The 20,021-nt window shown below is 44.7% G+C and overlaps 1 protein-coding gene across 1 annotated transcript in view; it reads right to left on the bottom strand.

Annotated features, from left to right (window-relative positions):
• Positions 1 to 20,021, bottom strand: part of STX7 (syntaxin 7) — a 53,924-nt gene that overhangs the window by 24,574 nt on the left and 9,329 nt on the right. The window contains exon 2 of the mRNA XM_001506371.4: positions 14,981 to 15,139. Within this exon, the coding sequence (XP_001506421.1) occupies positions 14,981 to 15,065 (85 nt within the window). The 5' untranslated portion in view covers positions 15,066 to 15,139. The remainder of the gene's footprint in view (positions 1 to 14,980; positions 15,140 to 20,021) is intronic.

The raw sequence follows: 20,021 nt of genomic DNA, 5'->3' as shown, positions 1-20,021 counted from the left end.
GGTAGACTGGCTGATGTTCCCTGTGTGCTGAATGCTATATTGAACCTCTTTCTGTGTACAGAGCACTGTATCAACCTTTTGGCTGACTAAACTTCCTGCCTCCAATCTCTTCCCTCTCTGGTCCATACTGCACTCTGCTGACTGGTTCATTTTTCTTAAAAAAACAAAAAACAAACAAAAAAAACTCTTTACTACTGACTTAAAAGCAATCAACCCTCTCCCTTTTGCACATCTCTAGACTGTAAACTCCTCCTCTAGAGAAAAATCTTCTTATGGACAGGGAACATGTCTAGTAACTCTGTTGTATTAAATTTGTTTAGGTATTTAAGTGTTTATTATGTGCCAAGCACTGAACTGAGCACTGGGGTGATACAAAATAATGAGAATGGACACAGTCCCTGTCCCCTAAGGGGCTCACAGTCTAAGTAGGAGGGAGTAGGACTTAATCCCCATTTTACAGATGAGGAAACTGAGGCAAAGAAAAACTACGTGATTTACCCATGCTCACACAGGAGACAAGAGGTGGAGCTGGGATTAAAACCCAGGTCTTCTGACTGTCAGGCTCATTCTTTTCCAATAGGCCACACTGCTTCTCCACTGTAGTGTACTGGAGGCCTTCCCAGACTGAGCTCCCCTTTTCCCTCTGCTCCCTCTACCCTCCCTTCACCTCTCGGCAGCTAAACCCTCTTCTCCCCCCTTTCCCTCTGCTCCTCCCCGTCTCCCGTCCCATCCCCACAAGCACCGTACTCGCTCAACTGTATATATCTTCATTACCCTATTTATTTTGTTAATGAGATGTACATCACCTTGATTCTATTTATTCGCTATTGTTTTAATGAGATGTTCTTCCCCTCGATACTATTTATTGCCATTGTTCTTGTCGGTCTGTCTCCCCCAATTAGACTGTAAACCCGTCAAAGGACAGGGGCTGTCTCTATCTGTTACCGATTTGTACATTCCAAGCGCTTAGTACAGTGCTCTGCATATAGTAAGCGCTCAATAAGTACTATTGAATGAATGAATGAATGTATTCCTCAAGTACTTAGTAGAGTGCTCACCTCATAGAAGTGCTTGATACAGTGCTCGGCACACAGTAAGTGCTCAGTAATCACTGATTGATTAGGAGCCAGTTGTGTGATTAGGGATTATGTTCAATCCGTCAGTCTTGTAGTTGCCCCAGTGTTTTTTCTAAGTGGTATTTGTTAAGTGTTTACTACGTGCCACACACTGTACTAAATGCTGGGGAAGATACAAGCTAATGAGATTGAACACAGTCCCTGCCCCACATGGAGCTCATAGTCTCAATCGATGAGGTAACTGCAGCACAGAGAAGTTAAGTGATTTACCCAAGATCACACAGCAGACAAGGACAGAGCCAGGATTAGAACCCGAGAGCTTCTGACTCCCAGGCCTGTGCTCTATCCCACAGGCCACACTGCTTCCCACATAGTAAGCACTTAATACCATCATCATCACTACCCTTAGTAGTAGTAAGATTACTGTTATTCAGAGGTTGAGTATTCTAGTGTGAAAGGAAGAAAACGTTTGAGCCAAAGTAAACTTGGCCAGCTCCTCAAAATCAAAGGATTACAAGTAAATGACAGAGCAATCTAGGAAATTCTGGCATACAATTCAATTGTACTACTAACTAAATGAGGAGTTAGGTGAGGAGATCAAAGCCAAGTCTGAGTCATCAGTGGATGGAGGGGCTCACCAGTAAGAAGATGACATATGGAGGGGCTCACCAGTAAGAAGATGACATGGAAGTATCTATTCATCCCCTGTCCTCTGCAGGACTCCATCTGGACCAATCCAACTGGAGGATACACCTCAGGGAATCTATTTAGAGGGAGAGTGGTCCTTCAGGTGTAAAGACAGTGCTACTGGCAGATATTCCTATGTCTGAGGACATGGAGGATAAAACCAGTGCATGATCGACAGTCCTTGTGCATCACGGGAATATAAAGACTGCCCCTCGCTACTCCGATGGATTTGTAAACCACTGTGCATATGGCCGTCTTGACCCCCTCTCGGTGCTCTTATCAATCGCTCCCAGAAGCATCCACTAGGCCCATCTGCTCCCTGCTACCTCCCAACAGCTGTTCACTGCTAGGCCATATGCTTCCAGATGGTGCTTCAACCATTTCTTTTGTCTACCCAGTTGACTGTTTCCCTTCTAAACTCACCCCAGAGCAGCCGTTAAGCTATCCCCCCCCCCCCACCCAGACAGCAGCCAAACAGAGGTGTGATTTGACAAGCACTGCTGGGCTGCAGGTGAGCTGGCTGGGTTTCAGGTCCTGGCTGTTTGTGATCCTCCTTCCCCATTTGACGGCTCCACCACCTGGGGGACACTGGCGAATCTGCTCTAAAAGACCAGTGTGTCATCCTAAAGTCCTAAAGAAGGTGAGATGCATTCACTTCTGCCAGAGTGGCAGTTTTCACTAAGCCTTGTAGCTAGACAGCGATGGCAAAATCAGGGAACGTTCTTCCTTAAAGATATGTCTTTCGGGAATGAAGCACAGCATAGCGTTGGAAGAAATGGTTGAGTGCATGTGTGCATTTATGGAAGCAGACAAGAGTACCACGATGCAAGATTTCTTTAACATGGGATTCTGCACGAATGTAATCCCCACACTAAAGGAGAGCTAGGAAGCAGTGTAGTCTACTGGAAAGGGCAGGGATCAGAGTCTGCCACACAACTCCTGCGTGACTGTGGGCAAGTCACTTAACTTACCTGGGCCTTGGTTAACTCATTTATAAAATGGAAATTAACTCCTCCTCCCTCCAATTTAGACTGTGAGGCCCATGTGGGACAGAGACTGTGTTGCAACCTGATTATCTTGTATCTATCCCAGTACTTAATAAAGCGCCTGTCATACAGTAAGTGCTAAAAAAGTACTAATTAAAAAAAAAAGGCAGAAAAACAGCAGTCTACAACTGCCCTGTACACCTTACACTATTACAACAAAATATAGCACCATGTTGTGACTGCCACCAATTAAATGTAAAATGCTAGACAGTCATTTGTTTAGACTACCTTGAGCTTGGATTTTTTCATAGATATATAAAAATCCCCTGGCTAATAAACTCAGGTTATTCATGCTATAGCTCATCAAGAAGAATGAATAAATATTCACAATACAAATATCTGCTTGCAGGATTGCTGGGCTATGACAAAAATTATCTTCTAAGCATGACACTGCAGAACAGAATAAGATTTCTTTGGAAGATGAAAATAAAAGGAAAATAGTCCCAGGGTGATTATATGTTGATATCAGTGCTTCATACAGCTGCAACATTTTAAGCAGTCAATGCAATATGTAAATATGCCTTCTGTTTTGATCCTGCAATTCAAGAACAATTGTGAAATCAGATGAGCTACATCCTTCCACCGTTTTATAAGGAAGTAGATTTTCTACATCTAAACTTCTCTTTTAAAAGTAGGTGGGAAATAAGGCCAATTTTGCTGCAGTATGCTACAACAGAGTTTTGATTTCAAAGCAACCTGTTATGGCCTAGGACCCAGCAAATTTAGATTCAGAGAAATATCTGTATGGTCTACAAGGGAGAGAGGTAGATGATAGAACATAAAAAAATAATAAAGAAACCCAGACAGCCACAATAATTTGTGTCTCCACATACAGTTCATTTTGGAGTGTCTGAAGTAGAAAATTCAATGTTTCCACCTTTGTCGTGTGATAGGCACAAAGATATTTTAGGATTTTTAACTTTACAAATAGCATGTGCTCAATAAAATCCATCTATATTGGTTGAATGTGATAAATGTTCATTGATAGTAGAACATTTGCTTTGCTACTTTCTGGCTTAAATTGTAGAAGACAATGGTGCATTTTTATTTGGGGAGACTTTAGAACCATTACTAGACAATATCATGGTTCACGAATGCTTTTAAACCTATTTCTCAGTTTCATTTAGGGTAAAGAGAACAAAAAATGAGATGAATATTAATAGAAGCTTTTTGTTGTTGTTCTACACATTCTCCTTGATCAGCTTTTCCTTAGCTAGTAACACTTTTGAACTTGGCCTTTTCCTTTGCCATCAAACCTCAAAGAGCCAAACCATAAATCCCTTTTCCCCCAGTTTTTGCTAAATTACAAAATGCAGAACAATCTTTCAACTTGAAAACTAGGTAAGAACATTCAGTTTGGGTGAGAGAAAAAAATCACAGGCGACCAGCAGGTAAATAATTTAACAAAGCTGTTACCCCTCTAATGTTAGCTTCTCCAGAGGTAAACAGATTATTTTCACACCTACTGGTATTCTACAATTAACAATTATAATTGGTCAGGAGAAAAATCACACCTGAGGAACCACAAGCTATTTGAATTGTTGTTCCCTTACTAACAGCATGGGAAAAACAATTCAGTTTTTTGCAGGTGTTGTAAATTTTGTTCAAAATGCTCATTTCAAGAGTTGTCTAGTTCTTCAAAAAGTAAACTGGTTTTAGGTCTTTTGTGTAATTATTCCTCTCCAACAAAGAACACCTCATCCTGCAGTTCAGGCATTTTCATCAAGCCTTTAGAACTGTTGGGAATAGTTACTTTTAAGAATGAATCAACAGACTTTATTGAGTGCCTGCTGTTTGCAGAGCACTGTGCTAAGAGCTTGGAAAAGTACAATGAGAGATAGTAAACAAATAGTCCCAGCCCTCAAAGATCTTTCAATCTAAAGGAGAGACCAACACTAAAAGACAGTACATATAGGAGAAAGTAAGAGAGTATCAAGGTGACTGCTATGGGGGAAGTGGAGAGTGGGGTCACTTGTCTGCTATGTGACCTTGGGCAAGTCATTTCACTTTTCTGTGCCTCAGTTTCCTCATCTGTAAAACGGGGATTGAGACTGTGAGCCCCACATGGAACAGAGACTGTGTCCAACCTGATTTGCTTGCTTCCTCCCCAGTGTTTAGTACAGTGCCTGGCATACAGTAAGTGCTTAACAAACACCAGAATTATTATTTCCCATGTTCTTAGGTAGCATGAAAGTGACAAGTGACAGTTGGCCGTGTGTGTACGTGTGTGTGTAGGGAGGTGTATGTGTGGGGAAGGAGGGCGGGGGACAAGGAGAGGGAGGGAGGGATTTAAAGTGAGGATATGAGAAATTAATCAGGGGAGGCCCTCTGGAAGAGAGATGATTTCAGGAGGATTTTGAAGATAGGGAGCACAAGGGCCTGCCAAATGTAAAAGGGAAGGGAAGAATTTCACAGCAACCAAAACAAGCAAACAATCCCTTATGATTAGTTTCCCTTTTACTATAGTCATTTATAGCCAAGCAATAAAAGCTTCCCTCTTTGCTTGTAATTGCTATTGTAATTGCAATTGCTAGACTCCAATTACAAATATTGCACTTAGAAACAAGCCTTCCCAGATATTAATTTCCTTTCATTAAATTATCTGCTTATCGACATTTACTGAGTTCCTACTAAGTGTAAGCACTGTACTAAGAGTTTCCCCTCCCCTCAGCACTGTGCTCATTTGTATATATTTTTATTACCCTATTTATTGTGTTAATGAGGTGTACATTCCCTTGATTCTATTTATCATGATTATGTTGTCTTGTTTTTGTCCGTCTGTCTCCCCCGATTAGACTGTGAGCCCGTCATTGGGCAGGGATTGTCTCTATCTGTTGCCGAACTGTACATTCCAAGTGCTTAGTACAGTGCTCTGCACATAGTAAGCGCTCAATAAATACTATTGAATGAATGAATGAATGAAAGTGCAACAGAAGTAAAATCAAAACTTCCAGCCCAGATGGTTTATAATCAGCCCTCCTCCATACTGAAAGGCTTTAACAGGCCCAGGGGCTCTCCCAGGCTTTCTGGGGAAGGTGGGGGGGGATACTCAGAGGGTGGCCCTGCACCCGGACATTTGGGATAGGTTCAGGCTGGGGGAAGGGATGGTCCACTAGAGGCAGTATGGCCTAATGGATACAGCACAGGCCTGGGAGTCGGAAGGACATAGGTTCTAATCCTGACTCTGCCACTTGTCTGCTGTGTGACCTTGTGCAAGTAGCTTAACTTCTCTGTGCCTCAGTTCCCCATCTGTTAAATGGAGATTAAGGCTGTGAGCTCCGTGTGGGACATGGACTGTGTCCAACCTGATTACCTTGTATCTACCCCAGTGTTTAGAACAATGCCTGGCACATAGTAAGCGCTTAGCAAATACCATAAAGAAATCTGATGCTCTTAGTAGCTGAGAATTAACTGGGTTAATTTCAGGTACAAAATTTGTATTTCATAGGAAGTGAACTCATATTCCGATAAATTACTTTCCAGTCCTCTTAAGAGCAAGAATCTATCCCTTCTGCTCTACCCAAACTACTACCATGCTATCGTGGTTTAGTGGAAAGAGCCCGGGCTTGGGAGTCAGAGGTCATGGGTTCGAATCCCGGCTCTGCTGCTTGTTAGCTGTGTGATCTTGGGCAAGTCACTTAACTTCTCTGGGCCTCAGTTCCCGCATCAGTAAATTGGGGATTCAGACTGTGAGCCTCACTTGGGACAACCTGATTACCCTGTATCTACCCCAGTGCTTGGCACAACATAGTAAGCGCTTAACAAATACCAACATTGTTATTATTATCTTAAGCACTTGCCATACTCTGCCTCTGTTATTGCATCAGCCTTCTCGCTGCCCTCCCTATCTCTCCCCTCTCCAGTCCATATTTGATTCTGCTGCCCGGATCACTCTTCTAAAAAATATATTCAGGCCAATCTCCCTACTCCTCAAATTCTTCCAATGGTTGGCCATGTCACTACATATCAAATGCACTCAATCAGTTCTCACCTCTTACCTGACTTCACAACCCAGCCCATACACCCCACTCCTCTAACATCAACCTATTCACTGTAATACCTTGAGTTCATCTGTCTCATCACCGACCCCTTGCTGACGTCTTCCCTCTAGCCTCGAATTCCCTCTCTCCTATCTTAAAAGCCCCACTAAAGTCATATCTCCTCCAAGAGGCCTTCCCTAAGACCTCGCTTCCCCACCCAAGTTGGCTCCCTCTGCATCATCTACGCGCTTACGTTTGCAACCCTTAAACACTTTGACATTCACCCCAACCGCACAGCAGTTATGTACATATTCTGATAGTCTACCCCTTCCTGTATGTATACATTATTTTAAAGTCTGTCTCCTCCACAAGATTGCAAATTCCTTGAGAACAGGGATCTTGTCTACCAATTCTATTGTAATGTACTCTCCAGCAAGTACCTAGTGGAAAGAGTGTGGGCTTGGGAGTCACAGAACTTAGGTTCTAATCTTGGCTCTGCCACTTCCTTTCTGTGTGACCTTGGGCAAGTCATGTCATCTCTCTGCGCCTCACTTACCTCATCTGAAAAATGGGGATTAAGACTGGGAGTCCTATGTGGGACATGGACTGGGCCCAACCTGGCAAGTTTGCATCTACTTCAGTGCTTAGTACAGTGCCTAGCACATAGGCACTTAACAAATAACTTTAATAGGTGTAGTACAGTGCTCTGAATAAAGTAAGCACCCAAATGCCACTGAGTTCATTAGAGTCCACATTCAAGATAAAGGTGTAAGAAAACAACTTGGAATCCCACCTTGTACTTTCTAAAAGGAGGATGGTGAAGAATAATATGTCTATTTTACTGATGTGTAAGACGCACAGGTATATTCCAACCATTTCTACGGTAGAGTTAGTCTTCTTTATCCACAGAACGAAAACACTGCAGTAAGGGAAAGGGAGTAGCCTAAAGGAAAAGAGCATGGGCCTGGGAGTCAGAGGACTTGGGTTCTAATCCGGACTCTGCCACAAATCTGATGTGTGACCTTAGGCAAATAACTTCACTGTGTCTCAGTTACCTCATCTGTTAAATGGGGATTAAGACTGTGAGCACCATGTGGGAAATTGACTATATCCAACCTGATAAATCTGTATCTATCCCAGTGCTGAGTACAGTGCCTGGCGCATAGTAAGCACATAAACACATTAAAAAAAAACATAAAAAAACCACCCTGCGTGGAAAACTAAAACACTCCTTAGAGAAATAGAAAACTGGGACAGTAAAGGAGTCTTTTCCTTCTAGACTGTGAGTCCATTGTTGAGTAGGGATTGTCTCTATCTGTTGTTGAATTGTACTTTCCAACCGCTTAGTACAGTGGTCTGTACACAGTAAGTGCTCAATAAATATGATTGAATGAATGAATGAATGAAATAATTGCTTAAAGTAAACCAAGGAAACAGTTACCCTGGAAAGCAAACACTCTAGAAATGCATAAATGATTCAGGAACAGGGACCACCTGCTGAAAAACAGTGACATTTGGGAAGCTCTTAGTTCCAACACCAATCAGTGGTAGGGAACAACCAAAAATCTGGGCTGCTTCCCCATATCCCTGGGGATTCTATAAACAGGGCGGGGGGGGGGGGGGGGAGACAAATGGAGAGGGAAAGCTGACGGGGTACCAGCTCTTTGGGAAAAAACTGCCATTTTCCCTCTGCAACCCGTTACCACCCCGATGCAAACCCCAGGTCAACAGGGCAGCCACTCTGACTTCTTGTCACTGAACTTCTCTGTGCCTCAGCTACCTCATCTATAAAATGGGGCTCGAGATTGTGAGCCCCATGTGGGACAATCTGATTACCTTGTATTTACCCCAGTGCTTAGAACAGTGCTTGGCACATAGTAAGCACTTAACAAATACCATAATTATTATTATTATTACCATCCCCAATAACAATACTTAATGGACCATTAATCTTCAGGAACTGGCTCACTCTAGAAAAACCTATGGGAAGCACCGTGGCCTAGCAGAAGGAGCATAGGCCTGGGAGTCAGAGGACCAGGGTCCTAATCCCACCTCCACCATTTGTCTGCTTTGTGACCTTGAGCAAGTCATTTTTTTAAAAAAATATTGCATTTGTTAATGGGCCAGGCACTATACTAAGCGCTAGGGTCAAAGCTAATCAGTTGGACACAGTCCATGTCCCACATGGGGCTCACAGTATTAGCCTCCATTTTACAGATGAGGTAACATAGAAAAGTGAAGTGACTTGCACAAGGTCACAGAGTTAACGAGTGGCAGAGCTGGGATTAGAACCCAGGTTCTTCTGATTTCCAGGCCCATGATCTATCCACTAGGCCATGCTGCTTTTCTGGTCACTTAACTTCTCTATGCCACAGTACCTCAATTGTAAAATGGAGATTAAAGCCATAAATCCCATGTGGGGCATGGGCTATATTCAATCTGATTATGTTGTACCTATCCCAGTCCCTAGTACAGTGCCTGGCACATAATAAGCGCTTAACAGACACCATAAAAAAAAGTGACCCGTCTCATGTCAAACCAAGTACAGATGAACCAGAAAGTAATTTCATTTCAAAGGAACAGAATGTGGGAAAAGCCAGGAAAAAGATTATAAATGAGAAGTGAAAGGTAAAGGAGGTTTCCTCCTGACTCTCAAATACAGAAGTTCATTCAATAGTATTTATTGAGCGCTTACTATGTGCAGAGCACTGTACTAAGCGCTTGGAATGAACAAGTCAGCAACGGATAGAGACAGTCCCTGACGTTTGACGGGCTTACAGTCTAATGCGGGGGAGACAGACAGACAAGAACAATGGCAATAAATAGAGTCAAGGGGAAGAACATCTCCTAAAAACAATGGCAACTAAATAGAATCAAGGCGATGTACATTTCACTAACAAAATAAATAGGGTAATAGGGAAGTCACTCACTTTATGCTATGGTTCCCACGGCCTGTTAAAAAGGAAGGCAGCAAACTCAATCTATAACATTAGAAATGCCATTTAAAATGAAAGTCTCTCCATTTCTGGACACCCAAGGGGATGAAGTGGGAGTCCAAGTGGCTGGATATATGGATGTCCTTTGGAGATGCATGCTATTTTCAGGTTTTTGGTGTTTGGTTTTGAAATCAAGTGAACCTATATTAACTTTGTAGTAGTACCTTCCCAAGGAGTCCTGGATCACTGATTACATCTCTTCCCCCTCCTCCTGTTTCAAATTACCCATTATGTGTCAGAAATCCCAGTAATGGTAATAGGATTTTCCCACTGACCCCTCCCTGTACCCACAAGTACACACGTAGACAGACAAAAGATTCTAGGGTTAAACCCATACCAGATTCATACTCACTGCTCCCTAAACCAGGCTAGGTCACACCCTCCAAATCATCCAATTTTCTCCTTCCTCCTCCAGAATTTAATTTCCCTAGCTCTTGTGTGATATCACCTGGCTCTAGGAAGGCTGGTGCCCTCACTCTTATCCACACTTTCTTTGTTCTTCCTTATCTATTAGGATTTACACATCCTTAGCGTTCTCTTTTAGATCACTCTACTGCTGACAGATAAAATGGAGTCCGGTCAATAACAAAATCCTGAAATGTGGCCAATTCATTATAGCTCAAGTGAAATGTGTAGCAAGGCAATCCCATGGGCAGGGCACAGGCTGAAACTGGGGGTCAGCAGGACACCCGTGATGCTGCTACTGCTGCTATGAGAAGCAACGTAGCCTAATGGAAAGAGCCCAGGCCTGGGAATCAGAAGACCTGTGTTCTAATTTGAACTCTGCCATTCATCTGCTGTGTGACGTTGGGCAACTCCCTTCACTTTTCTGTGCCTCAGTTACCCCTCTCCCTGTAAAACAGGGATTATCGCTGCAAAGCAGCATGGCTTACTGGATACAGCATAGGCCTGGGAGTCAGAAGGACCTGGGTTCTAATCCTGGATGTGCCACATGTCTGCTGTGTGACCTTGAGCGAGTCACATAACTTCCCTGGGCCTCAGTTACCTCATCTGTAAAATGAGGATTAAAAGTGTGAGCTCCATGTGGGACAGGGAACATGTCCAACCTGATTAACTTGTACCTACCCCAGTGCTTGAACAGTGCTTGGCACATATTAAGTAGCGTAGCTCAGTGGAAAGAGCACGGGTTTGGGAGTCAAAGGTCATGGTTTCTAATCCAGGCTCTGCCGCTTGTCAGCTGTGTGACTTTGGGCAAGTCACTTAACTTCTCTGTGCCTCAGTTACCTCATCTGTAAAATGGGGATTAGGACTGTGAGCAAACGTGGGACAAACTGATCACCTTGTATCCACCCCCAGCACTTAGAACAGTGCTTTGCACATAGTAAGCGCTTAACAAATGCCATCATTATTATGGCAAGTATTTACCAAACACCATTCATTCATTCGTACAATATAGCAGAGTTGGTAGACACAATCTCTGTCCAAAAGGAGCTTTACTGCCAGGGGAGCTTTACCTCTTAGAGGGGTAATGCAGTCTCCCATGGGCCAAGGCTTCGGGACAAACGTGAGCCTCAGAGGCTAAGACTTCAAAGGGTTGTAGAACTGAAAATGGCGGCTGAAGACTAATGGCCAGGCTTCGGGAGGAAACAGCACAGAGGGACCTACAGTCTCTCATCAGCCCTTGAAGCCAGTGAGTACACAGGAAGCAGTAGTGGTTTTAGACACCAAAGGACACTTGTGTAAAATATACCTCACATATCCATGAGTTGCTCCATTTTCCCACTAGACTGTAAGCTTGCTGAAGAGCAAACAGGGATTGTGCCTTCTCCTTCCCCTGTACCTCTTCACAGTGCAGTGCCCTGACCCCACTGAAGACTCAAATGTTGTTGACAGGCGGTCCAGGGCCTGGATCGCCACTAAGGACAACAGCCTCTTACACTTCCAAAGGGGTCGCTCTGCTCCCCTGAATCCAAAAGCCCGGCTCCTGAACTTCCAGGAAGTGACCTGCTCCCGCTGTCGGTACCTCTGCTGACACCCAGGACGGATACACCGTAAACAGACACAGATTCCAGTAAGGGAGAAATCACGTGAAAATGAAATGCAGAAATGAGAACTTTCATTTCATATTTTTACCTCTAATTTGGTTACATTCATGGCAATGAGGCTGTGCACAGAAGATGTGGGTGTGCGGCAGGGACCGCCTAATGTACTGCAGCAAGATTTTCTGGGCCTCCGTGCGAAGAAACGGACTGTCCGAGAAATGACACTACACCAAGAAGTGTCACTTCTGAGGCTTCCGATGAAGATTAGGTAGTCGGTGGGAGGACAATTATGGCCATGCCATGATTTTTGCGAGGATGACGGTGATCCAGCTTAAGTTTCATGATGTTTGGGAAGAGAGACTCTAGCCACTGACCCACCTGGACTACTGACAGCTGAGAGGACCGGTCTGCAGCCCTTATGACAAGCATGGGCCCCAAAGTTCAACATCCACACCACGCAGCAGATCACAATTAATACAGATGGAAGGATGCCCACAGTCTATGTCCCTGCTCCCCCAATTTAGACTTGTTGGTCACTACTGGTCACGTACACTCCTATCTCCATGAAAATCCCCTCTGTACCAGGCACTGACTTTTTTTTTATGGTATTTGTTAAGCGCTTACTACGTGCCAAGCACTGTTCTAAGACTCTCCCTCTTATTCTCTTCCCACACAGAAAGGGGCTTTGGGTAAAGGGGAAACAAGGGCTCCCTGACCCCATTTTGGCAGCACAAGAAGCTCTGGGACCATGGCTAATGTCTACAATCATTTCTGCCCTCCACCTATTCTACCCTCTGAGGGGACGGTGGGGGCATGGGAATCAGATGGAGACAGACTCCCAGAGACCGGAGGCAGAAGAAAAACGGTGAACATAAAAAGCTAAGAAAGGCCAGAGTGGAGAAGTGGGACAAAGGGGTAAAAGAACGATGGGAAACTGAAAGAGAGTGAAGATGAAAATGACAGGGCTGTATGTACTGTGAAGAGAAAAAGGATGTGTGTGTTTCCGTTGGGGACTTTAGATTTTGACCCCATTGTTTCCTCTTCTATTTATATGCCCTCTCCTTCCCTCACCTGAGAATGTCCCTCTTCACTCTGATATTTAGCTTGGCCATCCAAAGATCACCTGCTCTCAGCTGGGGTCAATCTAGCATCTGGCCATATACCAGCAGAGATGCTCCCTATCCCCCCCCTCTCTGGGCACCCCTTCCTGTAACCCCCTTCTGAAGACACCCTAACTTCAATATATTTCCCCCTTCCTCCTCCCAGGCTGGATTTCCTGCTTCCTAACCTCCTGAAACCAGGAAATTTACTCCCACTGAACAATGCTCTCTGGTCTCTCCTGCACCTGCTCCTCATCCTTCCTGGGTTTGAATGGGTTTCAGCTAGTGGGCATCACAAAAATGGACTGTCACCTCCGATTATAAAACACCTTCCAGGATCCGCCATGTCTCTGGGAAGTCAGCCATGTTACCAATATAGGAGAAGCTGAACAGCGCAGTAGGGAAAAAAAGACTTCAAAGCCATGGATTTAGAATGGATAATCCCAAAGGTTCCTTCAAGACCTATCAGCCACTTTTCCCCACAGGCAGTTAGACATTTTGGTTCACAATCCCTTCCCCAGCACTCTTTAAGATCTCCTATGTTTGACCCCATCACAAGGTGACTCCCTCCACCTTATCAAGACTCTTAGTCTTAATTACTCAGGAGCAGCCATAGCTAATAATAATAATAATAATGTTGGTATTTATTAAGCGCTTACCATGTGCCGAGCACTGTTCTAAGTGCTGGGGTAGACACAGGGGAATCAGGTTGTCCCACGTGGGGCTCACAGTCTCAATCCTCATTTTACAGATGAGGTAACTGAGGCACGAGAAGTTAAGTGACTTGCCCAAAGTCACACAGCTGACAAGTGGCCGAGCCGGGATTCGAACCCTTGACCTCTGACTCCAAAGCCTGGGGCCTGCTGCACATTTTAGGTGATGGGATCATCATCTCATAATCGAGACAGCATCGGGTTACAATGTACCTAGGTCTGGGGACCAGGCTCGTACTGGGCAAGATCCTATGACTGATGTCTGTCTCCTCTTCTAGACGGTAAGACTGCTGTGGGCAGGGAATATGTCTACCAACTTGGATGTACTGTACTTTATCAAGAGCTTACTGCAGTGCTCTACCCACAGTAAGCACTCAATACATACCACTAATGAAATACTATTGATTGATGTCAGCCACTAGATAGTACTATGAGCCGACCCTTGCCAGGCTCCCAGACTGCCATCTAGAAAGATTCTGCCACTGAGAAATGGCTCCTTCCAGTCTCATCCCTGCCAGAAAGGCGACGTTGAAACATCAAATCGCTCCATTGTAACAAACAAGATATTAACAACTTTAGTCCTAAAATGAAAAAGGCTAAGTCTGAAATTCTTGCAAAATTCAAGCCTGCCCCATCTCATTCTTCTACTTTGTTCTCCTGCTCCTCCCCACCTGCCCCTTAAACCGTAAATCCCATGTGAAATAAGGGCTGTGTCAGATCCACTTATATTCTATCCACCCCAGAGCTTAGCTCAAAGTAAGCACTTAATGCACAACAAAACCATCGTCATCATGAGAAGCAGCGTGGCTTAGTGGCAAGCGCATGGGCTTGGGAGTCATTGGTTGTGGGTTCTAATCCCAATCCGCCACTTGTCAGCTGTATCACTTTGGGCAAGTCACTTAACTTCTCTGTGCCTCAGTTCCCTCATCTGTAAAATGTGTATATCTCTTTGATTCTATTTATCTTGATGATATCTGTGCTAGACTGCTTGTTTTGTTTTGTTCTGTTTTGCTTTGCTGCCTGCCTCCCCCTTTTAGACTGTGAGCCCATTATTGGGCAGGGATCGTCTCTACCCATTGCCGAATTGTACAGTCCAAGCGATTAGTACAGTGCTCTGCATATAGTAAGCACTCAATAAATACTACTGAATGAATGCATGAATGAATGAACTGGGGATTAAGACTGTGAGTCCCATGTGGGACAACCTCATTAGCTTGTATCTACCCCAGTGCTTAGATCAGTGCTTGGCACATAGTAAGCACTTAACAAATACCATCATTATTATTCTTGTAAAGTGAGGCTCAAAGTTGGCAGAAAAGTTATGAGAGCATTTAAAAAAGTTTCTTCAAAAAAGACAAATGGGCCACTCTGCAACTCACAGCACTGTGTGATCTTCTGAATGTTGGAAGAGATGCGCTGAGCCAGCTGGGCAGGGTCGCCCCCGAATCCCGCGGTGTAGGACATGGTGGCTCCTCTCAGTCACCAATCTCATCAGCTGTCACGGAGTGGACCTGCAGGACGTCCTCCCTGGTGCTCTCCTGAAAGGAAAGGAGAGTCCGAAAGGAAAGTTAAGAATCACGAAGGCTGGGTCTGCTGCAGTGCCCAGTGGGCAGAACAGGGCCATTCAGGAGCAGCTTTAGGGAGGCGGCGAGGGGACAGCGAGGCTCGGGTGGAAAGGGCACGGAGCTGGCATATGGAAGATTCAGGCACTCATTCTGGCTCTGCCACTGCCCTGCTGTGTTACCACGGGCAAGCCACTTAACCTCTCTGGGCCTCCGTTTCTTCATCTGTAACGTGGGAATAATAGATCTGGTCTCTCTCTACCTCTTAGATCATGCGTGGCTAAGTGAAAAGAGCCCGGGCTTTGGAGTCAGAGGTCATGGGTTCGAATCCTAGCTCTACCACTTGTCAGCTGTGTGACTGTGGGCAAGTCACTTCACTTCTCTGTGCCTCAGTTACCTCATCTGTAAAATAGGGATTACTGTGAGCCTCGTGAGGGACAACCTGGTTACCCTGTATCTCCCCCAGCGCTTAGAACAGTGTTCTGCACAAAGTAAGTGCTTAACAAATACCAACATTATTATTATTAAAGGTCAGGGACTGTGTCTGATCTGATTACTTTGTTTTTACCCTAATATGTAGCCCAGTCTTTGCCACATGGAAAGTACTAAATACCATTACTAACCAACCTAACAAACTTATCAACCCAAGAACCAGCAGAGGCTAGAACTGGTAAAACCAATGTGAAAGCATTTTGTTTTTAAATCGTATTTGTTAAGTGCTTATCACCAGCCAAGCACTGCACTAAGCACTGGGGTAGATATAAACTAATCAGACTGAACACAATCCATGGCCCACAATCTTAATCCCCATTTTACAGATGAAATAACTGAGGCACCGAGAAGTGAAGTGACTTGCCCAAGGTCACACAACAGACAAGTGGCCTAGATGGTCATATTTTTAGGTTACACTATCTGCCACTTCTCCATAGTACTACCGTTATCTCATTCATTAGCAAACCAAAGATATAGGCAGGGAAACACTACTTGTGCTTTCAGGCATAATTTCGTACAGGGGAGGAGGATGTATATACATACCAGCTGGAATTCACCCAGTGGTAGTATTTTGGTCATAACATCCAAAGTGCTACCATATTAATACAGTCACTCATCCTACCCCCACTTGGATTACTGCATCAGCCTCCTTGCTGCATCAGTCTCTCAGCCTCCTGTCTCTCTCCACTCCAGTCCACACTTCACTCCGCAACCCAGATCATTTTTCTACAGAAATATTCAGGACACATCACCCAGCTAATCAAAAAACTCCAGTGGTTGCCCATCCACCTCCACACCAAACAAAAACTCATTCATTCATTTACTGAGCGCTTACTATGTGCAGACCATTGCACTAAGCACTTGGAATGTACAAGTCGGCAACAGATAGAGACAGTCCCTGCCCTTTGACGGGCTTACAGTCTAATCGGGGGAGACAGGCAGACAAGAACAATGGCAATAAAACTCCTAACCAGTGGCTTTAAAGCATTTTACCACCTTGTTCCCTCCTACTTTACCTTGCTTCCCTCCTTCTATGACCCAGCCCACACACCTTGCTCCTCTAGTGCTAACCTTCTCACTGTGCCTCTATCTCTCCTGTCTCCCCACCAAACCTTAGCCCTGATTCTGTCTCTGACCTGGAAGGCCGTCCCTCCTCAAATCTGCCAATTACTCCCTTCCAATTCAAGGCCTTATTGAAGGCACATCTCCTTAAAGAGGCCGTCCTAAATTTAGCCCCACTTTTCCTCATCTCCCACTCCCTTCTGCATCACTCTGACTTGCTCCCTTTGCTCTTCCCCCCTCCCAGCTCCACAGCACTTATGTACATATCTATAATTTTATTTGTATTGATGTCTGTCTCCCCCACTCTAATAATAAAAATAATAATAATTATGGTATTTGTTAAGTGCTTATTATGTGCCAGGCTCTGTACTAAGCGTTGGGGTGGATACAAGCAAATTAATAATGTTGTTTGTTAAGGACTTACTATATTTTCGTTACCCTATTTATTTTGTTAATGAATTGTACATCGCCTTGATTCTATTTAGTTGCCATTGTTTTTAGGAGATGTTCTACCCCTTGACGCTGTTTATTGCCATTGTTCTTGTCTGTCCGTCTCCCCCGATTAGACTGTAAGCCCGTCAAACGGCAGGGACTGTCTCTATCTGTTGCCGACTTGTTCATCCCAAGCGCTTAGTACAGTGCTCTGCACATAGTAAGCGCTCAATAAATACTATTGAATGAATATGTGCAAAGCACTGTTCTAAGTGCTGGGGGAGATACAGGGTAATCAGGTTGTTCCACGTGAGGCTCACAGTTTATCCCCATTTTACAGATGAGGTAACTGAGGCACAGAGAAGTTAAGTGACTTGCCCACAGTCACACAGCTGACAAGTGGCGGAGCCGGGAGTTGAACCCATGACCTCCGACTCCGAAGCCCAGGCTCTTTCCACTGAGCCACGCTGCGTCCAATTAGGTTGGATGCAGTCCTTGTCCCACCTGGGGTTCACAGGATCAATCCCCATTTTAAGATGAGGTAACTGAGGCACAAAGAGAAGTGACTTGCTCAAGGTCACATAGCAGATGGCAGAGCCTGGAACCCATGACCTTCTGACTCCCAGGCCTGCGTTCTACCACTACACCATGCTGCTCCTCTACACCATACAGAGACTGTAAGCTCATTGTGGGCAGGGAATGTGACTTACTGTTGTACTGTACTCTCCCAAGGACTTAGTACAGTGCTTTGTACACAGTAAGCGCTTAAAAAATATGATTGAGTGAATGAATGGAAGGAAAAGAAGTCAGCCCTACTCCTGGGCAATCAGGCAGACAGCCTAGGTCAGGGAACCCAGAAAAGATGCTAAGGTAAGCCTGGGGGAACTTGGCTCTAAACATGTACGTTTCATCGCCACAACGTCATCTCTGCTAATGTTAGGATGGGAGTCAAAATTATACTGTCCCTGGAGAGAGCTGGGCCCAAAATAGATTTTCTTTTTTCATAAAAATTCACTTCAAAACAATAGACTTGGTCCACAAGGTCAGAGAGGCAGAGTAGGAAGCCCAATTTTACTTCCTCATTTCATTTTACATACTAGTCAAAAGCTCTTTCAAATCGTGGAAGGTGACAGGAAGGAGGGAGGGTGGGGGCCTGAGGAAGAGGATGGCAGCATGAGGGAAGGAAGCCACCCTGGGTTTCTCAGTCACACCTGCTGCTCCTTCCCCGTGCTTCCCCGGCCACTGGCTTCCTGGTCCATCTGCCACTGGGCAGCCAAAAGTTCCTCACACAATTTCTTCTATCTCATCACAGAACTCTTTCCCACATCCTCCCTCTGTCCTGGAACTCCTTCCCCTTCTGTTTATGCAAGACACCATTCTCTCTACCTTCAAAGCCCTATTAAGGTCACATCTCCACCAACAGGCCTTCCCCAATTAAGGCCTCTTTTTCCCAACTCCCTCTCCCTTCTGGGTGTCTATGTACTTGGATCTGTACCCTTTGGACAGTTTGATATTTAACCCCACCCTCAGGCCCATGGCACTTTCGTCCATGTCCATAATTTATTTATTTATATTTACACCCATAATTTATTTATTTACACCCTTTCTAGACGGTAGGCTTGGTGTGGGCAGGGAACGTATCTTTCAGCTCTGTTGTACTGTTCTCTCCCAAGTGCTTAATAGAGTGCTCTGCAAATGGTAAAGCACTCAATAAATACCATTGATTGAGAACAGTAGTTTGACAACCAGTCAGCATCTCCACTAAATTCACTCGATTGAAGCCAGCGACCCAGAATTCACCAATCAATTTAAAAGCAGCAGTGTGCCCGCTGGGAGCCTCTCTCTACTCCGAACATTAAAGAAATGGTGCATTGAACAGTACTGATGAGTGCCCCAGGCCAGAGATTCACCCCCAAAACAGAGTCTAGTCTCTGGAGTGCCTCAGGATCAAAGGTGGGAGAAAAAGGGTAAGAAAGGAGAAGAACTTGCACACCAACCCTGGGCCACAAAGTCTTCAGCATTGCTACCATCTACATTTTCCATTTCCTAACTCCTCTCTAAAAAGATCAACTTATAAGGCTGATGTGACTTTTTTTTCTAAATAGTATTTGATAAATACTTACTATGTGTCACAGGCACGCAACTAAGCACAAGCTGATCAGTTTGGACACAGCCCATGTCCCACAAGGGGCTCACAGTCTTACAGATGAAGGAACTGAGGCACAGAGAAGTTAAGTGACTTGCTCGAGGTCACACAGCAGGCAAGTGACTGAGTCGGAATTAGAATGCAGATCCATCTGACTCTCAGGCCTGTGCTCAATCCACTAGGCCATGCTACTTCTCAGCCTCGTTCATTCTTCTTCTACTTTTTTATGGTATTTGTTAGGTGCTTACTAGTGTGCCAGGCACTGTACATTTCTCTTCTGAACGCCCAAAACTCCATGCCTTGTACTAACATCAGATACAGTCTGATTTTTGTTTGGGAAAATGTTACCAAATTACTTGACATGAAAATTGAGTAAAGGTAATCAATCAAGGCTCTAAAAGGATTGCGTCAACCCCTAAGTCCATTACTCCCTCAATTTAAGAATATGTGTGTTACTGGAACTCCTGGGCTGGCATGAAGCAGCATGGCATAATGGATAGAGCACGGGCCTGAGAGTTAGGAGGTCATGGGTTCTAATCCCGGCTCCACCACCTATCTGCTGTGTGACCTTAGGCAAGTCACTTTACTTCTCTGGGCCTCAGCTACCTCCTCTGTAAAATGGGGATTGAGACTGTGAGCCCCATGTGGGACAGGGACTGTGTCCAACCCAATTTGCTTGCATCCACCCCCAGCACTTAGTACAGTACCTGGCCCCCAGTGAGCACT

The sequence above is a fragment of the Ornithorhynchus anatinus genome, chromosome 2, assembly GCF_004115215.2.
Source record: "Ornithorhynchus anatinus isolate Pmale09 chromosome 2, mOrnAna1.pri.v4, whole genome shotgun sequence".
NCBI lineage: Eukaryota > Metazoa > Chordata > Mammalia > Monotremata > Ornithorhynchidae > Ornithorhynchus > Ornithorhynchus anatinus.
Note: the sequence above shows the minus strand (reverse complement) of the source record. Positions and strands in the feature narration are given on the sequence as shown.